The sequence below is a fragment of the Galeopterus variegatus genome, unplaced genomic scaffold (genome assembly GCF_000696425.1).
Source record: "Galeopterus variegatus unplaced genomic scaffold, G_variegatus-3.0.2 Scaffold254, whole genome shotgun sequence".
In the NCBI taxonomy this organism is placed as follows: domain Eukaryota; kingdom Metazoa; phylum Chordata; class Mammalia; order Dermoptera; family Cynocephalidae; genus Galeopterus; species Galeopterus variegatus.
The window spans coordinates 661426-684088 of record NW_007726365.1 but is presented as its reverse complement, the minus strand read 5'-3'; the positions used below and the strand labels follow the sequence as shown (position 1 = coordinate 684088).

Genomic DNA, 22663 nt, shown 5'->3' with positions numbered 1-22663 from the left:
GCTTAGATCTATTAAGGATGATAAAAGCACAACATAAATCGCTGTAATTCAGACAAATTAACTGTTATAAGAGGGAGAGAAAGGGCTGCACACACTTGCTATCAGTCAGTTTTGGAGTTGCTTCCCCCTGAAAATCATTAACAGGTTATCAGCCTTTGAAAGGTAGATCAAAGCTGTCACAAGTAAATCACACTGCCAAGGGACAGCGTTCAGTTACTAGGCAATGTTCTTAATATGAGGTAAGTTTTTTTCTCTTTTCCAGGGTTCTGGGGCCTTACTTTGAGGAGTCATCTAGAAGTAAAGGAATCTCTCTATAAATACTGCTTCTTCAGGCTCTGATTTTAAAACACTCTGTAGATTCCTGGGTGTGGGCTTGTTATCGTAACTGCCTCAGGAAACTGGATTTTACCTAAACCTCATTATAGCTGTAAGAAATGCAGTTGGGTTTATAGCTCAAATACATTATGCTTTTCTTTTAAATGGTTTAGTGACCTGCCATTATTTTTCTTGCCTTTGGAAATAAGCCATCAAGTTTGTAAATGCTGTTGACAGAAACACCTAAGGTCTGGCTAATAAAGGAAATTGAATTATTGCATCAGTAAGGCATTGATTTAATACTTCTTAACATGAATTGGGAATTGTACATACATTTATTAGTCATTCTGCATCTCATTTCTCGAGTCTGTTTGAAATTTTTTGAACTTTTGATCTAGTTTTGGATAATTACAGGGACATAAGGAGAGTGAATTCTTTAACTGAGTTTAAGGATATAGCTTGCTACTTTTTCAGTTTTATACTCACTGAACATTGGTCATCTTAAGGTGTGTTGTTAATTATACAGTAAATATCATTTGTTGCACATATCAGAATGTTGATTAAAAGCTTGTAAAGTGTTTATCAAGATGATTTCATGCTAAAGAATAAGGAGGACAGTTTCAACTATTTTGACATATTTTTCTAGCTAATTATTTGTTGCACATATCAGAATGTTGATTAAAAGCTTGTAAAGTGTTTATCAAGATGATTTCATTCCAAAGAATAAGGAGGACAGTTTCAACTATTTTGACATATTTTTCTAGCTAATTACATAGCTTTTCCTGGAGATACCACCACATGCTCTCTCTTCCAATGATGAGAGACTAGTTTGGTTTTCTTCCTGGAGATATAAAACAAAAAGAAAACATTGGTACCGTTACCTCCCTCCTATGTACTTGTTTTTGGTGTTAGAACAACTATCCTTGTCTTGCGTCAATCTCTTTAACAGAATCAGTATTAACGAAGACAGTATCCCCATGAATTTTCAGTTTGCTTTTTTTAGCTTGATTTCCTGTCAAAATACTAATTTTTGTCTTAGTGTTATTGGAATGTTTCTAGTCCCTAAGTTAGTTTTTTATTTCTTTATGCATTTGCATCTTGGCTCATTATATTTCACTCTTTTACAGGAATTTTAAACAGCTGTCAAATGAAATGGAATTTATGACAATTAATGGAACAACATTAAGGAATCTGGAAATCCTACAGAATCAGGTCAGGCTACATAAGGGTTACTGGACTCAATGGTTTTGAAAAAAATTTTGGAGTAAAGTGGCAGCAGTCTATTCTAAGGAGTGCAGGGGAAAGTAATAAATGTGTCTTCAACTGACCTCTCTGCCTGTCACCTAGTTATTGCTTGATAACTGCAGCACTCACTTTTTGGAGAGTCAAATATATGACATATTTCTTTGGATCGTTTTTTTTTTAAACTATGGAGCTGTCCTTTTTGCCCATCTTGACAATTTCTGTATTATCATTTCTATATCCAATATTTCTTTGGAAAGGCATCATCTTTGAAAGTTAATATGAAGTACATTTTTTTGTCTGCTTGATTGTTTTTTCTACATACCTTTAACTTTTTGTTGAAATGTTTGTAGTCTTATTTCATTATCCTGTGTATAAAACAAGTTACTGTGATATTGAATTTGACTATAAGATGCATAATATTTCACTTCACAAGCTTTCCTCATTGTTTACTTGCCCTTTATTGATGCATTAGGAAGATAATGGAGACATTAAAATTATTGCTTTCATTTATTAGATTATCACTTGAAAAGGTGAGATATTACATTGTAAAACTAATATTATCATAACAGTCATCGAGATAGAAGGCAATTCTACCTCATTTGATTAAGTAGCGGAGAAGATGAACCATCTCAGTCAAATGGTTTAAAGCTCTTCAGAAATATTTATTACTCTTGTGAATTAAAGTAAATACTGAATTTATTCTCCTGAGTGTGGGTCCGTATATTATTACCTAGTTTCTCTCACTTAATTCTCTGTCTTCCAATCTATCCTAGTGTACTTGAGTCAGACTTATTTTTGTTCAGTAATATTTTTATCTTGTTCCATTATCCAGAATCTGAGACTCTGCCCTGCAGGTCTCTCTCGTACATGTCTCTGCATACATCCTCCTGGACAGGAAACAAGTAGTAGGAATAAAAGGACATTTCTTGGCTGAAGAAGAGCCCACAGTCAGAGCCTGCAAACACAGCCCCAGCATACCAAACTTTCCTTGCTTCTGCCACATCTTCCCTGTTCAAATCCTACTGTAGCAGAGTCAGTTCTGAAGTCAAATTCCTAAGGCAAAAATCATCGATAATCAGAAATACCCTTTAAATTCCTATCATTATCAGGATGTGGGCCCTTGTAGAAACAGAAACTTATCAATAACATCTTCTGCTCATCTTTGCATCTCAACTTTGGCCTCCTTTTCCACAGAGCAATGGAAAGGGGTAATGGGGAGGGTGTTGGGTGTCAGCAAAAGCAAAGGTACCTAATAGGACATTTGTCTCTCCCACCCCTCCCTCTTATGTCTGAGCCTGCATCTCCAATGATGTTAGAAATTGGAGAATGACTCGCCTTCACTGTCCTCACAAGGCCCTTTACTCTGGTCAGGCCAGTTGGGGTCTTGTGTCAAGAATGGTTGGTGCTATTGCTGGTCTGAATCACTCTCTTCGGTTCATGCTGCCTGTCCAGCCCATCCTGAGAGGAGCCTTTGTGACCTCTGTGCCTTCCCCGTGTGCTCTGCAGTGAGCTCCTAAGGCTTGGGAGCTTATGCGACACCTTTTCTAGTTGGTTCCGGGCAGGTGACATTGTGTCCTAATTATGAGTCTTTTCTCCCAGACTTGGATATAAGCCCCCTGAGGGAAGGACCATGTCTTTGCTAATCATACTACTGAGCACATAGAAGGTGCTCCATAAGTGGCTCCTTACAGAGGAAAAGGGAAACAAAAACCAAAAAACAACCAACCCCAACTCAAGTGGAAACACCAATTTTGTGTTCCAAATGAGATTTAAACATCTCAGTAGGCTTTGTGATACAATGAAACCTTGGTTAATTGTGAATTTTATTTTAGAGTTCAACTTTTAAGTGGCAAAGCATAGATAGGTAAACTTTTACTAGGGGTTTAATAAAACAGACTAAAATAAAATTCTTCCAGGGTAAATATGTAGAGTGCAGTGCAGGTTGCTTTTAAGTGGCAAAGCATAGATAGGTAAACTTTTACTAGGGATTTAATAAAACAGACTAAAATAAAATTCTTCCAGGGTAAATATGTAGAGTGCAGTGCAGGTTCACATGGATCTCCAGTACCTTCTACTTGTTCTATGTTATCATGAGAGTGTGGGTCTTTAAAATGGTAACTTTGAAGCAGTGGAAGGGACTGAATTGGTGAAGGAAAATTAAATTATCTTCACTATTTTTCCCAAAGTAGGAAAGTATGCAAACACATTTTTAAGAGGCTTGGGACGAGCATATATTTCAAAAGAGGCTTCTCAATAATTTATTTTTAGCTAACCAAAAAGTAAACAGACTGTCCCTTTTCTGTGTAAAATATCTATAGTTTATCATGTGTGTGTATATATACATATGTGTTTGTGTATTTTTCATTCATCAAACATTAAATTACAACTTTTATGAGCCACACATTATGCTAGGCATGTATAGCATTTAAAATTGGGCTATATGAAATAATTAGAGCACACGAACAACTAACAATTTGGCACAAATATAATTGTCTAGTTAATAAAACATGTTTTCTGGTCTTTCTCAGACTGATATGAAAACCAAAGGAAGTTTACTTTGGGTTTTAGACCACACTAAAACTTCATTTGGGAGGCGGAAGTTAAAGAAGTGGGTGACCCAGCCACTCCTTAAATTAAGGTAAAAGGAATTCTTTTTTGTGTGTTTAATCTGAAATTGTAAAAATGTGAAATTAAAGGTATCTTATCCTCCTTAAAACCAAAGTTACCCTGATTTATATGAATGCAATTTTAAATTGGGGAAAATTTTATTTTGTAACTGGCAATATACTAATATTATGAAGGTTTTTTCCCTCATCCCCCAAAATAAGCCTGCATGCAGATTGGAAGACATGAGGTATTGTCCTGGGATAGTTAGTTTCCGGTTAGCTTGGGTCATCAGTAGCAGAAGGAAGGAAAGAGGGAGGGAGGGAGGGGGCTGGAGTAGCAGGTTAGTACTTTTTGTGGAGGGCTTTGAAGGCTAGGCTGAGGAGTTGGTAGCCAGAGGCAGTTAATTCAGTGATTCTGAGTGTGGCGGTGATATGATCAGAGCTGGACTTGTGGTAGGAGGGGACTAAGTGGTGGTGGTGAAGTGAGCAAGTTTGTGGAGAGGGGCTAAGGACCTGAGCTAAAGCAGTAACAGCAGGAATCCAAACGAGGGGTCAGATGTGAAACATTTAGGAAAGTAGAATCAGTAAACTAGGAGCTCGTTTAGGGAAGGTACTGAAGTCTAGTGCCTAAAACACAGTGGTTTCCAAGATTGCATGTTGGAATCATCTGGGAAGCATCAGAAACTAGTGGTGCCTGTGTTCAACTCCCAAAGATTGTAATTTAATTTGTTTCCAGTGTAGCTGGGGATTTGGAATTTTTTAAAGTTCCCCAGATGATTCCAATATGCAGATAAATTTGGGGACTCTGACCTAGAACAGTACCTGGCATTTAGTAGGATCCCAGTTAATGTTTATTGAATGAATGTTATTACTTGTATGTATTGATTTCTTACTGTGAACCAGTATTTAATATCCAAAATCATCCTCTGAGATAGGTCCTTAAAATGAGGAAACAGATTCAGAAAGCTTTGAAAACTTGCTCAGTGTTTCACAGCTGATAAAGCTAATGCCCAGGTGTGAAACCAGTACTGACTCCAGAGCCCGAGCAGGCACTAGCAGTTGCTCTTATGGCTAGTGCAGAGAGAATATGGTGTGGTGGTTAAGGGAACTGCTATGTGTTGGCTCTGTCAGCCTAGTGAGTCAGTCCCACTATGCCTCAGTGCTCTCATCTTTGAAATGGTAGAATACCTCCTCACAGGGTTGCTGTAAGGAACGAAACAAGACAGTAATCCTAACTACCATTTTTGAGCTCTTTATCTCACACAAGGTGCTATGCTAGGAGCTTTATGTGCTTTGTATCTTTTAAACCACATAGCAGCTTCATTAAGTAGATGTTATTATTAGCTCCATTTTACCCTGTGATTAGTAAATACATAGTCATTATCTTCAATAAAGGATAGCAGATGTTGTTAATAAGCTTTAAGACACTGTTTTGATAACAATGATTACCAGATCACTTCAGCTTTAGTGGGTCACTCTGATTTCCTTTCTTAACCATAAAGACCTTAAGACATGGGAAGTTGATGAGGTAAAGAAGAAATTCTGAAAAGGGAAGTAGTGTCCTTTAATTGAATATTCAAATGAAATAAGGAGGCCTTGTAGAGCAAACACAGACGGGTGACTTTCTGTGGGCACTCTGTGCCATGTAAGGGATGTAGCATTCTGGCTGACGGAAAGACCTCTGCCTCAACGTCCACTGTAGTTCTTACTATGTTATTTGCTTAGTTGAAATATTTAGCAGACTCACTAGATTTTTTCATGTAAATTTAAATTTTCATTTCTAATGTTAAATTACCTTTTCTATAACCAGGATTAATTTGAGATAAATTCAGTAGACCATGTTGTCTGCTCTTTAGGAGCTGAATCGTGTATCCCTTAGGATCTTACCTTCTTAGAAAAGCTGAAAGAAAATGTGCCACATGTTGAACACTGTGCTTTCAAGTACAGTGTGAACTTTCCACTGGCCTAAAAGAAACATACAAAACTTTTTTCTTTACCCTTTTAATTTTAGGTCATGGTTTTTAAACTTTTATCCTCCTAATCCATTAAAATCCATCCTGAAAGAAATCCAGTTAAACTTTAATGGCACTTGCAACCTATTCCAAACAAATATCTAGTCAGTGGCTCAGCTATATACCTTGTTGTTGTTTCACTAACATAAGTGCCTGTAGGGAAAATATAGGAAAATCATTAGGGCCCCTCAGATGTTTAGAATCTTGCTGAGCATTTGGTGTAAATAGGCATGTGTGCCCCTGTGTTCCTTGGTTATTGTCTAATGTAATTGCACATGTGCACCCAGGTGTCCTGGGTTATGGACTTACATATAAAGGACGAGTGGCTCTGATCCACGTGGCCCCCTGCTCTCAGAATACCCCCGGGGGGGCCATGGGGAAGCTGCTACTGCTGCTGGAGGCTGTTGTTGCAAGCTGTTGCTGCCAGGGCCCCCTGGACCTTCTGGGAGGCCACTGCCGCTTCTGCTGCTACTGCTGAGGACTGAGCTCATGTCATCTGCCAATGGCTCCCGCCATCTTTCCCAATTACCTAGCATGGACCTGTGTGTGAGGGGTCTGGTGACCCAGCCTGGCATGTGAGGGGTCTGTGACCCAGTCTGTACAGTAGGTTTGAAGGGTGTGGGCCCTAGCCCTGACAGTACTTAGGAAACATAATGAAACATTTTGGCTCTAGTTATGAAATGTCTAGCCATACACTTAGTGTAGCTATTGCCTCAACCCTACAACTGGCGTAGTTGTGTAGCTTTATAGTTCCACATCAGTGGTTCATCTGGGTTAATGTTCTGTCTCCGACATTGACAGCCAAAGGTTAGTTTAGGGCCGGTTTTCTTCTATAGTGAGATCATAGAACAAATAATGGGTGACAAGGGAATTTAGCAAGATAAGGCAGATCTCCCAAAGAACCTTAGAGGCAGTTTTACTTTATATCATTTCTTGTTTTAGTCCTACAGAATTGGTCGAGAGAAATCATTTCTTCCCTTTTAGTGGAATAATTGCTTGGCCAGGTATGAAAACATTGTACTTATCACCGGAGGAAATGGTGTGCAACGTTTTGCTTTCTTGTCAAATCTCTAGTGGAATTGCAGTAGATAGTAGCTCCTCAGAGAAAGTCACGTGAGTGCATAAAGAAGCCAGGCTGGGTGATAGGAATGTGCTGTCTTCCACCTTTAAGTGTAGCTGGTTTTAAGTGTCATGTAAAAACTCTAACTCATAACTCTAAACACATCTGAGTTGGAATTTACTTACTAGAAATATTTGGGGGGACTGTGATTTTCCTACGGCTCTTTAAGGCCATACTTGTAGAATTTCAATTTCACAATGGATGATTTAGGTGGTGTATTAGTTTGCTAGGGCTGCTTTAACAAAGTACCACAAATTGGGCAGCTTAAGCAACAGAAATATATTGTCTCACGGTTCTGGAGGCTAGAAGTCCAAGTGTTAATAGGATTGCTTCTTTCTAGGGTCTCTGAAGGAGAATCTTCCATGCGTCTCTTAGTTCCTCATAGTTTGCTGGCTATCTTTTCTTTTCCTTAACTTGTAGATACATCTCCTTGATCTCCCCCCTTTGAGGTCACATGGTGTTCTCCCTGTATGCATGTCTCTTCACATGGGGTTCTTTTAATAAGGATGCAGTCATGTTGGATTAGGGGCCCACCCTACTCCAACATGACCTCATCTTAACAAATTACATTTGCAGTGCCATTATTTCAAAATAAGGCCACAGTCTGAGGCACTAGGGGTTAGTTAGTACTTCAATATATTTTGGGGGTGGGGCGGGGAGTACAAAATTCAAACCATAACAAATAGGCTCCGTATTTCAAATATTTCCTCCTTTTGGCACAAGTAGATTAAATGTACCCATCTCTTAAAAGGAAACAAACGTTTTGATTATCACTTAAATTTTTGCATATTTATTCAACCTCTGAAGTGAGGTTTATAAAGAGTCACTGAATTTTGTAAGTTGCAAACATTCTGCAATTCTGTGCCTTTAGTACAATTCTCTATCTGTCCAGGTGAAGGAATTTATGCAAAGTGTTAGGTTGATTTTAGAGGTGAAAAAAAAAACATTTATATTTAAACAAATAAATAAAGGAAAATGGGGAGAAAGGAACAGAAGTCCATTTCTATGATTAAGAAAAAAAGTAGCCAAGGTGGAATGGGGGAAGAGCTGATGTTGGAGAGGTAAGATGTGTTACTCTGTGAATGTGTCTCTGTTGGAGAAGCAGAGGACTTAAAGCTCAGAAAGGTCAAGGGAGTGGAAAGAAAATGACAGCGTGAGAAATTAATCTCTAACTGTGCTGTACTTCTGATCTGTATTAGCAGTATTTTTTTCAACTATCTTTGGAGATAGTTATTACTTCTATTTTATTGATGAGAAAAACTGAGATTATCCAAGGTCATTTAGCCAAGTGCATATGGACCCTTTGAAAGCCCAGTTTTGGAGTTAATGAGAGTTCAGCTTGAGTTCTTCAGCTTGAATTCATACTCAGTTGTGTCACTTTGGACAGATTATGAACTTCTATGCACCTCAGTTTCTTCACCTGTAAAATGGGAATTGCAATATCTACCTCATAGTTTTGTTATGAGGACCAAATGAAACAGTGTATGTAAAGGATTAGTGTGTTTCTTAGTATCAATTTTGTGGCTAAGAAGATAGCTGCGGTCTTAATCATGCCAAAATTGGAAGCAACCTGATTATTAATAGGGGAATGAAAATCAAATTATCTAGTCACTTAGAATATTAGGTAGCAGTTAAAATGAGTGATCTAAGTCCACTTGTATCAGCATGGATAAAACTAAAAAAAATGTTGTAAAAGAGTACATAAATTATACCATTTAAATTTTGTAACACAATATATCTTGTCGTTTAGGAGTTCAGACAAAAGTAGTGAAAGTAGGGCCGGCCCGGTGGCGCACTGCTACAGTGTGCCGCTTGAGAGTGCAGCGGCGCTCCCGCCGAGGGTTCGGATCCCACATACACACCGGTTCCCGCTCACTGGCTGAGCGAGGTGTGGGCGCAGCACCGAGGGTTGCGATCCCGTTGCCGGTCCCGGTCCGGTACGGGCGCAACACTGAGGGTTGCGATCTGTTGCCGGTCACGAAAAAAGACAAAAAGGAAAAAAAAAAAGTGGTGAAAGTATAAACATAGGAAGTAGAAAGAATATTTACTAACATCAGGACAATGGTTACTTCTGGGAAAGGGGGACAGGTGGGGTAGTGTTTTACATGTATTTGTAATGTTTTATTTTTTACAAATACTTGTAAATAATTATATAGAAAATACACACACACACACACGAACTTTTTAAATGGTACTGCTACTGCACTTTCTCCACCATCATAATCAAGTTAAAGTGAGATTCAAACCCAAGCCCATCTGTCTAGACAGCCCATGTTAGACTTGAGAGCATCTGTCTTCTACCACATCTGGTTTTGGAAAAATGGGAGGACAGTCATAAGATGAGGCAGCTGCAGGCTTCCAGTGGTGGCAGAGGGACGGCTGTGTGCTTATGCTGTCAGCTGTCCAGGGTCTGTCCATGTCAGTTCATCTCCTGAGTATGGTACTTGCCTTTGGTTTCTTTTGACTGTAGCTACAGTCAGAAATGCAAAGAGAATTTGCAAGGACTACTGCTGAGTAGGTAGAGTCTGTGTGGGTTCCCTGTCAGAATGATAACCATTAACAGTTAAGCCCTGTCTTTACGTGGTTGGGCTGGGATCACCACCTTTCTCTTTTATTTAATGCTCTAAACTTGACTAAGTCTTGGCAATTTGGGAAGCTCAACTTCGTATTCTGATCAACTAAGTACAATATTAAAGTGTTTGTTAACACTTAAAGGTAGTGCACTGGTGAGGAAAGCTAACTGCTAACAAAAAGACCCCCAGAAGTTTTATGGTTCTAACAGAATGGAAATTAATTTCTTTTGTGTGTGTGTGTGTGTGTAAAAAATCCACAGCCTTTCCCACTTGGAGGTGGGGTGGGACTCCCATCACACAGGCATTTAGGAACCCCAGAGGCACTTCACTCTTGAATATGTGACTTCCAAGGTCATCCTGGGCACTGACATCCAGCCAGGGGAAGGAGAAAGAACAGGGAGGATATATGTTTCTGGTATTTATGAGCCAGGTCTTATAATGGCATGTATCTCTTCTGCTCACATTTCATTGGCTAGAACCCATTCTCATGGTCACACCTAACCGCGAGGGAGGATGACAAATATTTTCAGCTTGTTTGTCAAAGAGGAAGAGAAATGTTTACAGAATACCTAATAGTCTGTTGCCAGAGATGGCTTTTTTCTTTTTCTTTGTTTTTGTTGTTGTTTCAACTCCATTGTACTCTTTTTTGTTTTTTAGCATTTAAAATATTACTTTATTTTTATAGTGTATTTATTGTTATTTATCCTTTATGCCCCTTATCCAATCTCTCCCCTTCCCTCCCTCCTTCTCCAACCCCGTCTCCTTTCCCCCTTAATAACCATAGATTTGTTCTCTCCATCTGATATGTTAACTGTTCCTCTGTTGGTTTGTTGCCTAGAAGATCTGTACAGTACTGAGACACGTGTGATCAAGTCCTCCTGTATTATTGTAAATCAGATGCTTCTTCTGTTACTCTGGAGTGTGCTTTATGAAGAGAGTGGACCTCTTTTTAAAATTTTTTTTTGGTCTCCACTGGTGCCTCTTCTTGTGTCAATGCAGTTGAGACTGGTGTGCCATCTTCATGGTGGCTGCGACTGCTGCTATAGAGACTAGCCGCTTTTGCAGCAGCCATGGCAATTGCAGTGGCTGTGGTGGGTCACCCATGTGAAAATGGTGTTTTGGTGTGCTCTTTACCTGGTTGCAGCTGTGTTCAGCTTCCCCCACCTCCATGCCTCAGGGCCCTGGTGGGGCCCTGGGACAGTGGCAGCAGCTTGCCTAGTTGCGGCTGGGTTGGGCTTCCCCAGGCTTCACACCTCAAAAAAAAAAAAAATTACCTTATTTAAATTTTTGAGCATGTAATATACCTTCACATAGTTGAAAAATATTTATTTTTTATTGAAACATAATTGATTGTATAAATCTGTGGGGTACAGTGTTGAATATCAGTACCTGTGTGCAATATGTGATGCTCAAATCAGGATAATTAGTATACTCAATGTTACTCATTATAATCATTTTTTGTGGCCCTTTACCAATTTAAAACTGTGAGAAGATACACAGTGGAATGTTTGCTTCTCGTTTCCTTCCTCACATCTGCCCAGATTTCACTGGATAATCATGCTTATTACTTTCTTCTTCCAGAGACTTTTTGTTTTTAAAAAGCAAGCAGGCAAATATGAACACACATCCTGTCTTTCCTTATTATATAGATAGGGCCATAATATACACAGTGCTTTTGTACTTGGCTGCTTTCCCTTAATAGTATAAGATAGTTATTTTAAATTTTGTATTATTTAGTCTCAGTGACAAAGTAGTTTTGCTATTCTCAAGGCATTTCTAATCTGATTTGGTCAAGTCATAATCACCTAGTGAGAAGGAGATGTAAGCAGTAGAAGCTTTTGTACCTAAAATAAAATACTTAGCTGTTACTCACTGTATAGCCCAATACCACAATTAGAGCAAACAAAGAATGCTTTCATAATTCCAGTTAGATTTTTAGAAAACTGCTTTAGAGAATTAAGCATGCTAAGGTAATTCTTGGCATTTAAATCTCATAAATAATTAAAATTAAGGAAATATAAAATTGTTTGTGTTAGGAACTAGGTTCTTGACTGCATTTTTGTGTAATTTTTCTAATGCACTAAGTACATTTTGGTGGTAGTTAATTTTCTTGATAATTTAAATGGATTTTATTTTGATAATCCCATATGTTTGGAGTATTAATGGTTGTATTTCTAATTCATTACCCTGGCCTAAAAGACAAAGTAATAGAATATTACATATTTCTTTCTACTTAACATTTAATGAACAAAATTAAATGCCACTTCTAACTCTCTGGAACTTCTTGAAACTAACTGTACTGGGAGGCCCTATTTATTCTTTGTGGTTTTGCACGTTCCATGAGCCTGCCAACACAATGTCCATCAATGGTGCCTCTGGTTTTACTCAGCCCAATGGGATATGTTACTGCTCATAAATGGTAAGGGAGAGTGGTAGATGCCTCATAATTAAGAACTGTGATTAATTGGTGCCCAGTCCATGCCTCTTTCCTTGCTGTGTGAAGGTAAGTGAGAGTAGGAAGGGGGACTGCTGCTGCCAAGAAAAAAATGAACCTGAGTGCCTCTTGCTTGCATGTCTGCCCTGTCAGGGAGTATGTATTAGCTAGCACCTTTTGGGATATCCAGGAGCTTTAGCTGTCCTCTCTTTGTTCTATAGTATTGGGTCCTTCAGTGAGATCGAGACCAGCCCAAATGACCAACAGTAAATGGCAGCTTTCATTGGGCCGAGGAGGAGGAATACAGGAAAGAATGAGGAGAAGGAGATATGTAGCTTTTCCTTCTTGGCTCTTCCAGCTTTATGTTCCTCCATCTTTATGTTTTTATTAGTGGGGATTTTTAGAATATCTCCCCTCAAAATGCTATGGGAGGACTTCATATTCTGTGGCTTTAATGTCATAAAAATACCTCCCTATGGAATAACTAGCGATATGCTGGATAAAGTATAAGAAACATCCTTTTAGGACGTAGCTGAGCTTGTATAAAAATGTAAGGGAAAAACTCAGGGAACAGATTGATAAAGGAGCTGGAAGCGGGAATGGATGGACTGCTCAGGGCCTTCACAGATCTTGGTGATTAAAAGGATTGGGTTTTAATTGCCATGTGGGAGAAAGGAAACAAGGTCTACAGTCCATTTAAGTTAGGGAAACTAGTAGTGTGAGACACTCAAAAGACTGTAAACTCAGTAGAGAGGTGACAAAGAAATATGACTTGGCCCAGTTATATCAAGGGGAAGAGTTTCCAGGAATTGTTAACCACAGGCCTTCACTCACAGGTTTGCAGTTCCAATTTATACTATCTGTATGGTGTAACAATTTCCAAGCTGTGAAATTTATTTAAAATGGTCTGATGGTGTCTCAGACATGTATCAAGTCATCAAGTTAAAAGAAATACAAAAGAGAATCAAAAATATAAAAATAGAACAAAAATACTGTCCAAAGGGCTCAGGTTGATTTAAAAAGGAACCATATACAATTTTTAAAAACAGTGGAAAGGTTATACAAGAATAGATGTAATAACTGAAATGCCAGATAATATCTGACGAATTGCCTAGAATGTAGCACAGAAGACAATGTGATAGAAGATATGAGATTGAAAGACAAATCTAGAATTAGGTGGTCAAATTTAATCTTCATCAGATTTCCAGAAGAAGAAAAGAAAATTTGAGTATTGTCTCTCTTCCCATTCATTCTAAGAGACGATAAAGGATAAGAATTTCTCATAATTCATGACGGGTGTAAATCCTGAGATTTAGAAAGCACAATGAACCCAAAGTGTGACTGAAAACAAAGAAGAAATCCACATTTTGCGAAATCATAGTGAAACTCCAAAACACTAAATCAGAGATAAAAATCTTACGAAGAGACAGCAAAAAAAGCTAAAACAATGAAAATTGCATGTGTGATTTACTTTTTGATTTCTCTAACTATTCTGTGTTTCTTTTGCTTTCTTTTTGTGACTTCTTTTGGATTCATTGAATATTTATCGTTCGTCATTTATCCCCCCCAATAGCTTGGTAGTTTGTGTGTTTGTGCCTGTTGTCTGTTGTTTGTATTGATTATTACTCATCGGATTTCTTTTTGAGCTTGGTTGTCTTTGTTTATGTATTGATCATATTATTTGGAAATTTATTTTTAGGAATAATGTGAGGGCTAGGATGAAAGTGCCTTCTCCCAGAGAGGATTTTTTTTTTTTTTTTTTTTTTTTTTTTTAAAATCTTGAAATAGCAAAGCATCTCGGAAGTCATTTAATTTGGTACTTTCATTGCTAGGAACTCACTACCTAATATGAAACTTTTTGTGGAGTACTTCTATCTATTTATTTTTTTTTGTCTTTTTTTGTCTTTTTTCCGTGTCCGGCAACGGATCGCAACCCTCAGTGTTGCCCCCGTACCGGACCGGGGACCAGCAACGGGATCGCAAGCCTCGGTGTTGCTCCCGCACCTCGCTCAGCCAGTGAGCGGGAGCCCGGTCTGTATGTGGGATCCGAACCCTCGGACGGGAGCGCCGCCGCGCTTCCCAAGCAGCGCACTATCCAGTGCGCCACCGGGCCGGCCCCCAGAGAGGATTTTTGTTTGCTTCTGCCAGGTTCCTAATGGCACTACAAGTCTGGGACCATCTTAATTCAGGTTCAGTGCTTGAGATATTTCAGTTCAGCCAAATGATGTGAGTACAAGACTGCAAGTTCACCCTTACTCTTTAAAGCATGTTGGATGATTTACAGTTTGCAACAGTGTAAATAAATCAGAATAGCTCTATAGAATGTAGTTTTATAAAGTAATACCTTTCTTTCATGACTAGGTCAGCTCTGAGCATGATATTTGTGGGTGGCATTGTAGTGCATCTCATTACCCAACATACTCCTTCCTTTCCTTCCCTCATCTAATCAATCACAGCTCCTGTTAACTTTACCTCTTTAATATCTCTTGAAACTATGTTCTCTCTATTCCTATGTCCCCTCCTCAAGTTCAGGCCTTCAGTGTTGCTCCCCTGGATTTCTGAAACAGCCTTGTAACTGGTCTTCCTGTTACTGTCCTTATGCCCGTCCAAACCATTGGCCTTGGTTCTCATTGCTCCCAAGATAAAATCGAAGCTCCTGTGTGGCCTGCGTTGCTCACATGACCAGGGCCGTGCTTACCTCTCTTTCTCCTACTGTCACATTTTCACATACTCACTTTCCATCTTCCACTAATTTTTTACAGGTATCCACTCAGACATTATTACCCCTTGGAGATCTTCCCTGACCCCTAAAACTAGATTAGATGTTCCTCACTGAGTTTCCATTATACTCAGATCATAACCCTGTTATAATCTTAGCACATTATTATCGTTAATTCTCTTTTAAAAGTGAGTGTAAATTCTTTGTGAACAAGGGCTCAAAAGATCTCTTGTTGACAATTATAGCCCTAACGTCTCCCACCTTCTGTAATTGGTACTTTGTAAATACTCAGTAATTATTCATTAAATGAATGAATGAATGGTGTATATGAAGGGAGAAGGTAGGTAGTCTAAGTAATGATGCTTAGATCCTAGGAAAGGGCTTATGGTTTATGTTTCTAATAGAAAGTTATTTAAGTAGTTGGTTTAGCAACATGACCAATGTGTTAATGTGTGAATTTCATTTATTCATTTTGTATCATCTGTCTTTATTTTTTTTAAATTTTTTCTGACCAGTAAGGGGATCTCAGCCCTTGGCACAGTGTTGTCTGCACCACGCTCAGCCAGTGAGTGAACCGGCCATCCCTATATAGGATCCGAATGCGCGGCCTCGGTGCTACCAGCGCCACACTCTCCCGAGTGATCTATGGGGCTGGCTCTTGTATCATCTGCCTTTAAAGCAGACCTTTTAGTAAAACAAATAAGCAAACAAAAACCTCGAACACCCACTTCCAGCAGTTTGTATTTCATCTTTCTCCCACTCCACATAACCGTATGTTTGAATTATAGAAATATCTCCACAAGTAACAACTGGTAGGTACAGACTCCATCAGTGGCAATAACAGTAGATCACACTGTCTTTCTGAGTAACAACCACATATAACAGATACTGACATCACCCAGTTCATCTCCAAATGTGAAGGACTCCAGTGACACCCACAGTTAGTCCCTGGATCTTTGGTAAAGAAGAATCTTTGTCATCCCCAGGACCTCAAGTCCATTGTTTTTTGGCATATGAAATGAAATGACTGAGGTGCCTTCTTTTCATTCATTTAGATTATATAGTATTGTGGTTTCAACTGTAGAGTACTGTAGGGCATCTTGGAGCAATATCTTTATCATCCCCATTTGCCACTGGAGGTGCCTTCTTTTCATTCATTTAGATTATATAGTATTGTGGTATCAACTGTAGAGTACTGTAGGGCATCTTGGAGCAATATCTTTATCATCCCCATTTGCCACTGCTACTTCCTGTTTTGTTGACTGTCACAATTACCAAATCTCTCTCTCACTGATTCCACTAAAATAATGATTCTCTATTCTGGTGATCTGACATTGTTTTATTACAGTTACGTGGAGGGTCTTGTTACTATTGCTAATTAAAGAACAATTCTAAGGTATGTGAATTATTTTATTTCTTCAGACTTAGAAGTTATTCTTATTCATTTGCATTCTGATCTGCATATAGGAGATAACAATGGAATTATAGCTATCCCGGTGATAAGAAATTTGTGGTAAACAATGCCACGTACTTTTTCACTGTCTCCCTGCCCATTTAGACATCCGTAATTAGTTATAACATGCTTTCTTAATGCACCCTACTAACCAGTCTCAACATAGTACTTCAGGCCATCACTACCCACCAGATTTAGCACTTGAGATCTCAGGACTAGCTCTCCTTGTATAATCCTTTCTTGTTCACTTTGTACAAAATACCTGTTTGCGTATCTGTGCCTTAAGGTTTGTCTACATATAGTTATTTCCAAGTGTATGTTTTGGATGCTATTTCTTCCTTCCCCATATTGTTCTTTGGTTATCTGCTAAACAAATTTTGTAATAGTGATTATGGTTAACAGTTAACATTTAATGAGTGGTTATTGTGTAGCAGGCACTGTGTTGTTTGGCATGTATTATTTTATTGAATTATTGTAATAACACCAAAAGTTAGTGCCTATTGCTGTTCTCATTTTATAGATGGAGAAACTAAGGCAGGGCTCAATAATTGGTAAATGGCAAAGCCTGGGTTTGAACCAAGGCCGCATGCTTTCTAAGCCCAAATTCGTAACCTCTGAGCCATTACTTCCCTAAAGAAGGTTGGGTAAAAACTAAAATGATTCATAGTGAACATGCTCCTTTTGCCTGGGCTGACACTAGAGTAGAATAAAGCCATTTTGTGTTTTCCCAGCTTCCAAACCAACTTAGCACAACCTTTTCAGTCTCTAAGAAATTTATAGGTTTTTGTTTTTGTTTTGTTTTGTTTTGACCAGTAAGGGAATCGCAACGCTTGGCTTGGTGTTGTCCGCACTATGCTCAGCCAGTGAGTGCATGGCCATCCCTATAGAGGATCCGAACCCGCGGCGTCGGTGCTATCAGCACCGCACCCTCCCGAGTGAGCCACGGGGCCAGCCCAGAAATTTATAGTTTTATGTCTATTTAAAAAAAAATCTTTTGGTAGATTTCATAAACATGGCTTAGGTTTCTGTTAAACTCTTTTGCTCTTTCTATATCACAGAAAACCTTTAATTTTTGAGGCACTAGCTATCTGTGTAGGCTGTCTTATACATTCACAGATGGCATTATTTATCTGTCCTCTAACCATCTGTAGCAGCAACTTTGTCTATTCAAATTGGTGTCATCTTTCATTTATGCAGGAGTGAGTTATTAAAGTAAAACTTTATATTTGTGTAGCATTTGGGGTAAATGTTAGAGTAAAACATTGATTTATTTTATTCACAACAATCCTATGCAAAGAAAATGTAATTATTTTTTCACCTCATCCTGATTTACTTTACATGTAGGCATTGGAATTGAATGGAATTGAATTCAGCAACTTTTTTTGAGGACATCTTATGATGCTGGAACTGTGGGGATGAAGAAATGATTCCTGTCCTCACTGAATTTACAGTCTGGTGGGAAAGACAGTGAAGTAGTAAATACAATTGAAGAAGAAATACAATTATGATTCCTTTTATGGAAAGAGAAAAGAGGAGGTTAGGGAAAGGATTGCAAAGGGATTAAATCTGGTCTAGTGAGTCTGGAAAGCCCTTTCAGAGGAAGAGTCGGTAGGAGTTTGCCAAAGTGAAGTTGGTGGTGGTAGTGAAGGGGAAAAGACTTGCATGCAAAGTGAGGAGCCAGTGAGAAAGCCCTGATGTCAGAACTTGGAGTGGTTAATATACTGGAAGAAGTTCAGTTTGATTAGAACTTAGAGTGGGAGGAAGAGAGTGACAGGCAATCTGAGGTGAGACTTGAGAGGTAAGCAGGGTTCAGTTGCCTTGTAGGTCAATTAAAGATTCTGGATTTGAACCTAAGATTAATGGCAAATTATTGTTGAGCTTAAAGAAGATTGGGGTAAGCAGATTTGGGTTTTGGGAAGATCACTCAGGTGCAGTGTGGAGAATAGATGGAGAAAGGGACAGAAATAGTCTATAGTAGTAGTTTCAGTAGTCTTTATGAGAAATGATTTTGATTTAGACCAGGGTAGTGACAGTAGAGATGGAGGAAAGTGGATGGATTCCAGAGGCCACTCCACTGAGAATGGAGGAGCCAGTCTGTGTGTCTGCAGAGTTCTGTCTTGCTAAATCAAATGCTTCTTTTACATAGGAGGGTATGAGCCAGAGGAAAATGGAACAAAAAATGAGACCCAAACTTAGCGTAGTGGCTCCATATATTGAAAAGGCATGACCTCACAGGGTAGTTTTAAAGATAATAAAAACAAAAGCACTCAGCTCAGTAAAGTACTCAGTGTAACTGTCATCCAGCCAGGATCCTGATGTAAGGTTTGCCTTTCACATCCGTACGTGTGATAGCAACAAAACTTTGAGAGGCAGACATGTTTATTTATTGGCTGATGTCTCTCCCCCAGAACATCAGTTCATTCTGTCATCTACTTGCTTATTTATTCATTTTTTAAAAAATTTCCTGAGAGCTTACTCTCCACCAGATAAGTTTACTTATCTCAGTCTTTAATACCACATGTGGCCATTATACCTAGTGTGGGTCTTTGATGTTTATAGGTACTTGATGGGCCACACCTCGTTTAGTATAATCAGTCCGTTTTCTTTCTTTCTTTTTTTAAAGATGACCGGTAAGGGGATCTCAACCCTTGGCTTGGTGTTGTCTGCACCATGCTCAGCCAGTGAGCTAACCGGCCATCCCTATATAGGATCCGCATCCGTGGCCATGGTGTTATCAGCACCGCACTCTCCCGAGTGGGCCACAGACTGGCCTTTAATCAGTCCGTTTTCTGTAAGGACTCACTACTTCCTAAGTGGCGCATTCACTTGGGGGTAGCCATTGATAAAATACCTCAATCCTGATCTCCCTTATCTCCTGGTGCCATATCCTCCGCACTTTGTATTGCTACTCCCGGTCTTTGCCCAGGCTCAGTATGCCTAATCCCATTTCATTCCTGTAGTTGATCAGTTCAACCATCACCACCACCACCAAGTCTTCTTGTGGCTTATTGTAGACCTATTATATTAGCCAAGGTAATACAAGCTGTTGTAGCAAATAAATTCTTGACCTTAGTGGTTTAAATACATTAGAAGTTTATTTCTTGCTAACGTAAGTGCAATTGCTCCAGGCTGATGGACTCAGTTCGTGGCTCGCGAGATTGCCCTGAGCTCAACCTCTAGCTGGCAAAGGGGAAAGAGTGAATGTGAAAGATCAGTGCAGGAAGTTTTTATGAGCAAGGGCTAGAAGTGGCTTACATCATTCCTACCCACACTTTATTGAATAGAACTCAGGTGCGTGGCTGCACCTAACTGTAGGGGAGGCTGGGAAATGTAGTCTTGTGTGTTTGTCTGGTGAGACAGTCTCTGCCAACACCAGCTAGTGACTTTCTTTGTATGGTACCTGCTGTTTGATTCAAATAATAGTAACGGGCAGGGAGGGTCAGAGATATGAAGATGGAGTCTCCTTTGTGCTTTTCTACGTGACTGTATCACAATCCTGGGCAGTAGAGTGGGAAATGTCTATATTCTGAATTCTTAGCATATCTGATAATTGCTATTATTATTTTCACACAGGGAAATAAATGCTCGACTTGATGCTGTATCTGAGGTTCTCCATTCAGAATCTAATGTGTTTTGTCAGATAGAAAATCATCTACGTAAATTGCCCGACATTGAGAGAGGACTCTGTAGCATTTATCACAAAAAAGTAAGTATGAAAAAAGTGTGATAGAAATCAAATTTCTTAAAGCTCATAATGTTTCTCGGTGTGAGGACACCAGATATTAAAGGAAAACATCTGAGGGCTGTATTATTATTATTTTATTTTTAAAAATCTTACAAATGGCATGGGACAGTAGCTGAATTTTCAGAAATTTTAATTGCATAAATTAAGTTTATTACAGTTTCAGGTTTGTAAAAAGTAAAGTTTCCCCATTTGTGTTAACTACAGCAAAATATACAGAGGTCCTTCAATTATAATACGGGATATTTTATTTCATCCTCGAAGTTCAGACCATTATCAAAATGGGAAATTTAATTAGGCTTGCTACTTGAGAAAAGAGATGCCTTATTTCTTTTAATCTTAAAAAACTCTTTATTTGACTTAACCAAAGGAAAAATCTGCTGTTATAATATTTGTTGGGGGTATTAGTATGCAAAGAAGTTTGGATATCAAAGGTGAGCGAAAAGCATTATTTTGATTTTTATCACTTAAGCTGTACAGTTTGAATCATAGCATTAACAAGTGAAGTTTTCCACACTTAGGGAAGTAATTTACTTTACCATCAAAATATGCTAAAATTAAAAAAAAACTATTATAATAATTTTTAAAACAATAAACTTTTTATAGTGTGTTACCTTTTGCAGAAGTCACTCACATACATTATACCCTTTGTTCCTTGTAAAAACTTTGTGACATCGAGAAGATACTATTTTTATCACCTCTTTACTGATAAGAAATTATACATAATTCTATATATATATAATGCTACAGCAGCTTGCATTGTCTTGGCTAAGACAATGATGCTGAGAGAGGGTTAGTAACTTGCTAGTAAGTGACAGAATTTATATTTAAACTCAGGGTCCTTGACTGCATTTTTAGTGGCTATGTATTTTGGACAGTACCATGTTTGATATGGTTGTCTTGACTATACTGCATTTTTTTTCCTCTGGTTGCTACTTTTTGTAAGCAAATTTTTTTTTTTTTTTTTTTACTGACTGGTAACGGGATCGCAACCCTCAGTGTCGCGCCCGTACCGGGGACCGGCAACGGGATCGCAACCCTCGGTGTTGTGCCCGCACCGCACTCAGCCAGTGAGAGGGAACCGGTCTCCACATGGGATCCGAACCCTCGGCGGGAGCGTCGCCACACTCCCAAGCGGTGCACCCTCCAATGCGCCACCGGGCCGGCCCTAAATGTATTTGTGGGTATGCTGTTGTCTTTTTTTTTTTTTTTTTTCCTTTTTGTCTTTTTTTGTGACCGGCAACGGGATCGCAACCGTCAGAGTTTTTTATTTTTCTTAAGAGAAAATAGGATCAAAGCTGAAAATTTTTCAATTGCTAATCAAAAGAGCTAAATCAAGGTGTCCATAGCTTCAAGATGGCAGCGTGTCATTCCATGTTGCTGTGATTTCTGTCACGCCTTGCTGCTTCTCCTTAAACTTTGATGTTTGCATTTCATAAAGTTTGTGTATTTATAAAAGTTTTAAAACTCTAGTAAAAGTCAGAATCTAATTCATTTTATTTAAAAAAATTTTTTTTGTGGGGGGAGCTGCTGGCAAGTATGGGCATCTGAACACTTGACCTTGTTGTTATAACACTGCCCTCTAACCAGCTGCACTAACCGGCTCATTCATTTTAATTCATTTAAAAAGTGACCAACATGCAGTGCAAAAAGGAGGAATTGGTAAAGGGACACAAAAATCATCTACATTGTGTGTGTGTGTGTGTGTGTGTGTGTGTGAATCACATTAATATTCATTTGGTATAAAACTGATGGTCACTCCTCATGCCCATGATGTGAGGGCCAGATTCATGGTAGAATACCCATTACCACAAATTGCATTTGCACCCTGTATCCCCCACTGAATTACCCCCAAGCTCCCTCTCCCTCCCCTCTTTCTCCCCACTCCATTTTGTAGCCCAAGGAATGTTCTCTCCATCTGCAAATCCAGTGCACTACTGTGGTCCTTCTTTCCTTCATTCTTTCTCTCTTAGCTCCCACATATAAGTGAGTACATGCAGTATTTATCCCTCTGTGCTTTGCTTATTTCACAACATTAAGTTTCTCCATGCTCATCCATGTCCTTGCAAATGGGAGAATTTCATTCTTTTTTATGGCGGAGTAGAATTCCGTGGTGTATATATACTACTGTTTCCTTATCCTGTCATCCTTCAGTGGACATTTAGGTTGGTTCAATGTCTTGACTATTGTAAACAGAGCTGCAATGAACATGGGAGTGCAGGTATCCCTTCGACATGATTTCCATTCCTCTGGATATATACCCAGAAGTGGGATTGCTGGATCATATGGAAGATCTATCTGTAGTTGTTTGAGAAACCTCCATACTGTTTTCCATAGTGGTTGTATTAATTGACAGTCTCATCAACAGTGTAGGAGTGTTCCGTTCTCTCCACACCCTCACCAGCATTTGTTATTCACCATCTTTTTGATTATAGCCAGTCTAA

The 22663-nt window shown here is 38.9% G+C and overlaps 1 protein-coding gene across 1 annotated transcript in view; it reads left to right on the top strand.

Annotated features, from left to right (window-relative positions):
* Positions 1-22663, top strand: part of MSH3 (mutS homolog 3) — a 207466-nt gene that overhangs the window by 61036 nt on the left and 123767 nt on the right. Inside the window, exons 11-13 of the mRNA XM_008566613.1 lie at positions 1443-1527; positions 4089-4198; positions 20051-20183. Coding sequence (XP_008564835.1) covers positions 1443-1527; positions 4089-4198; positions 20051-20183 — 328 coding nt within the window. The remainder of the gene's footprint in view (positions 1-1442; positions 1528-4088; positions 4199-20050; positions 20184-22663) is intronic.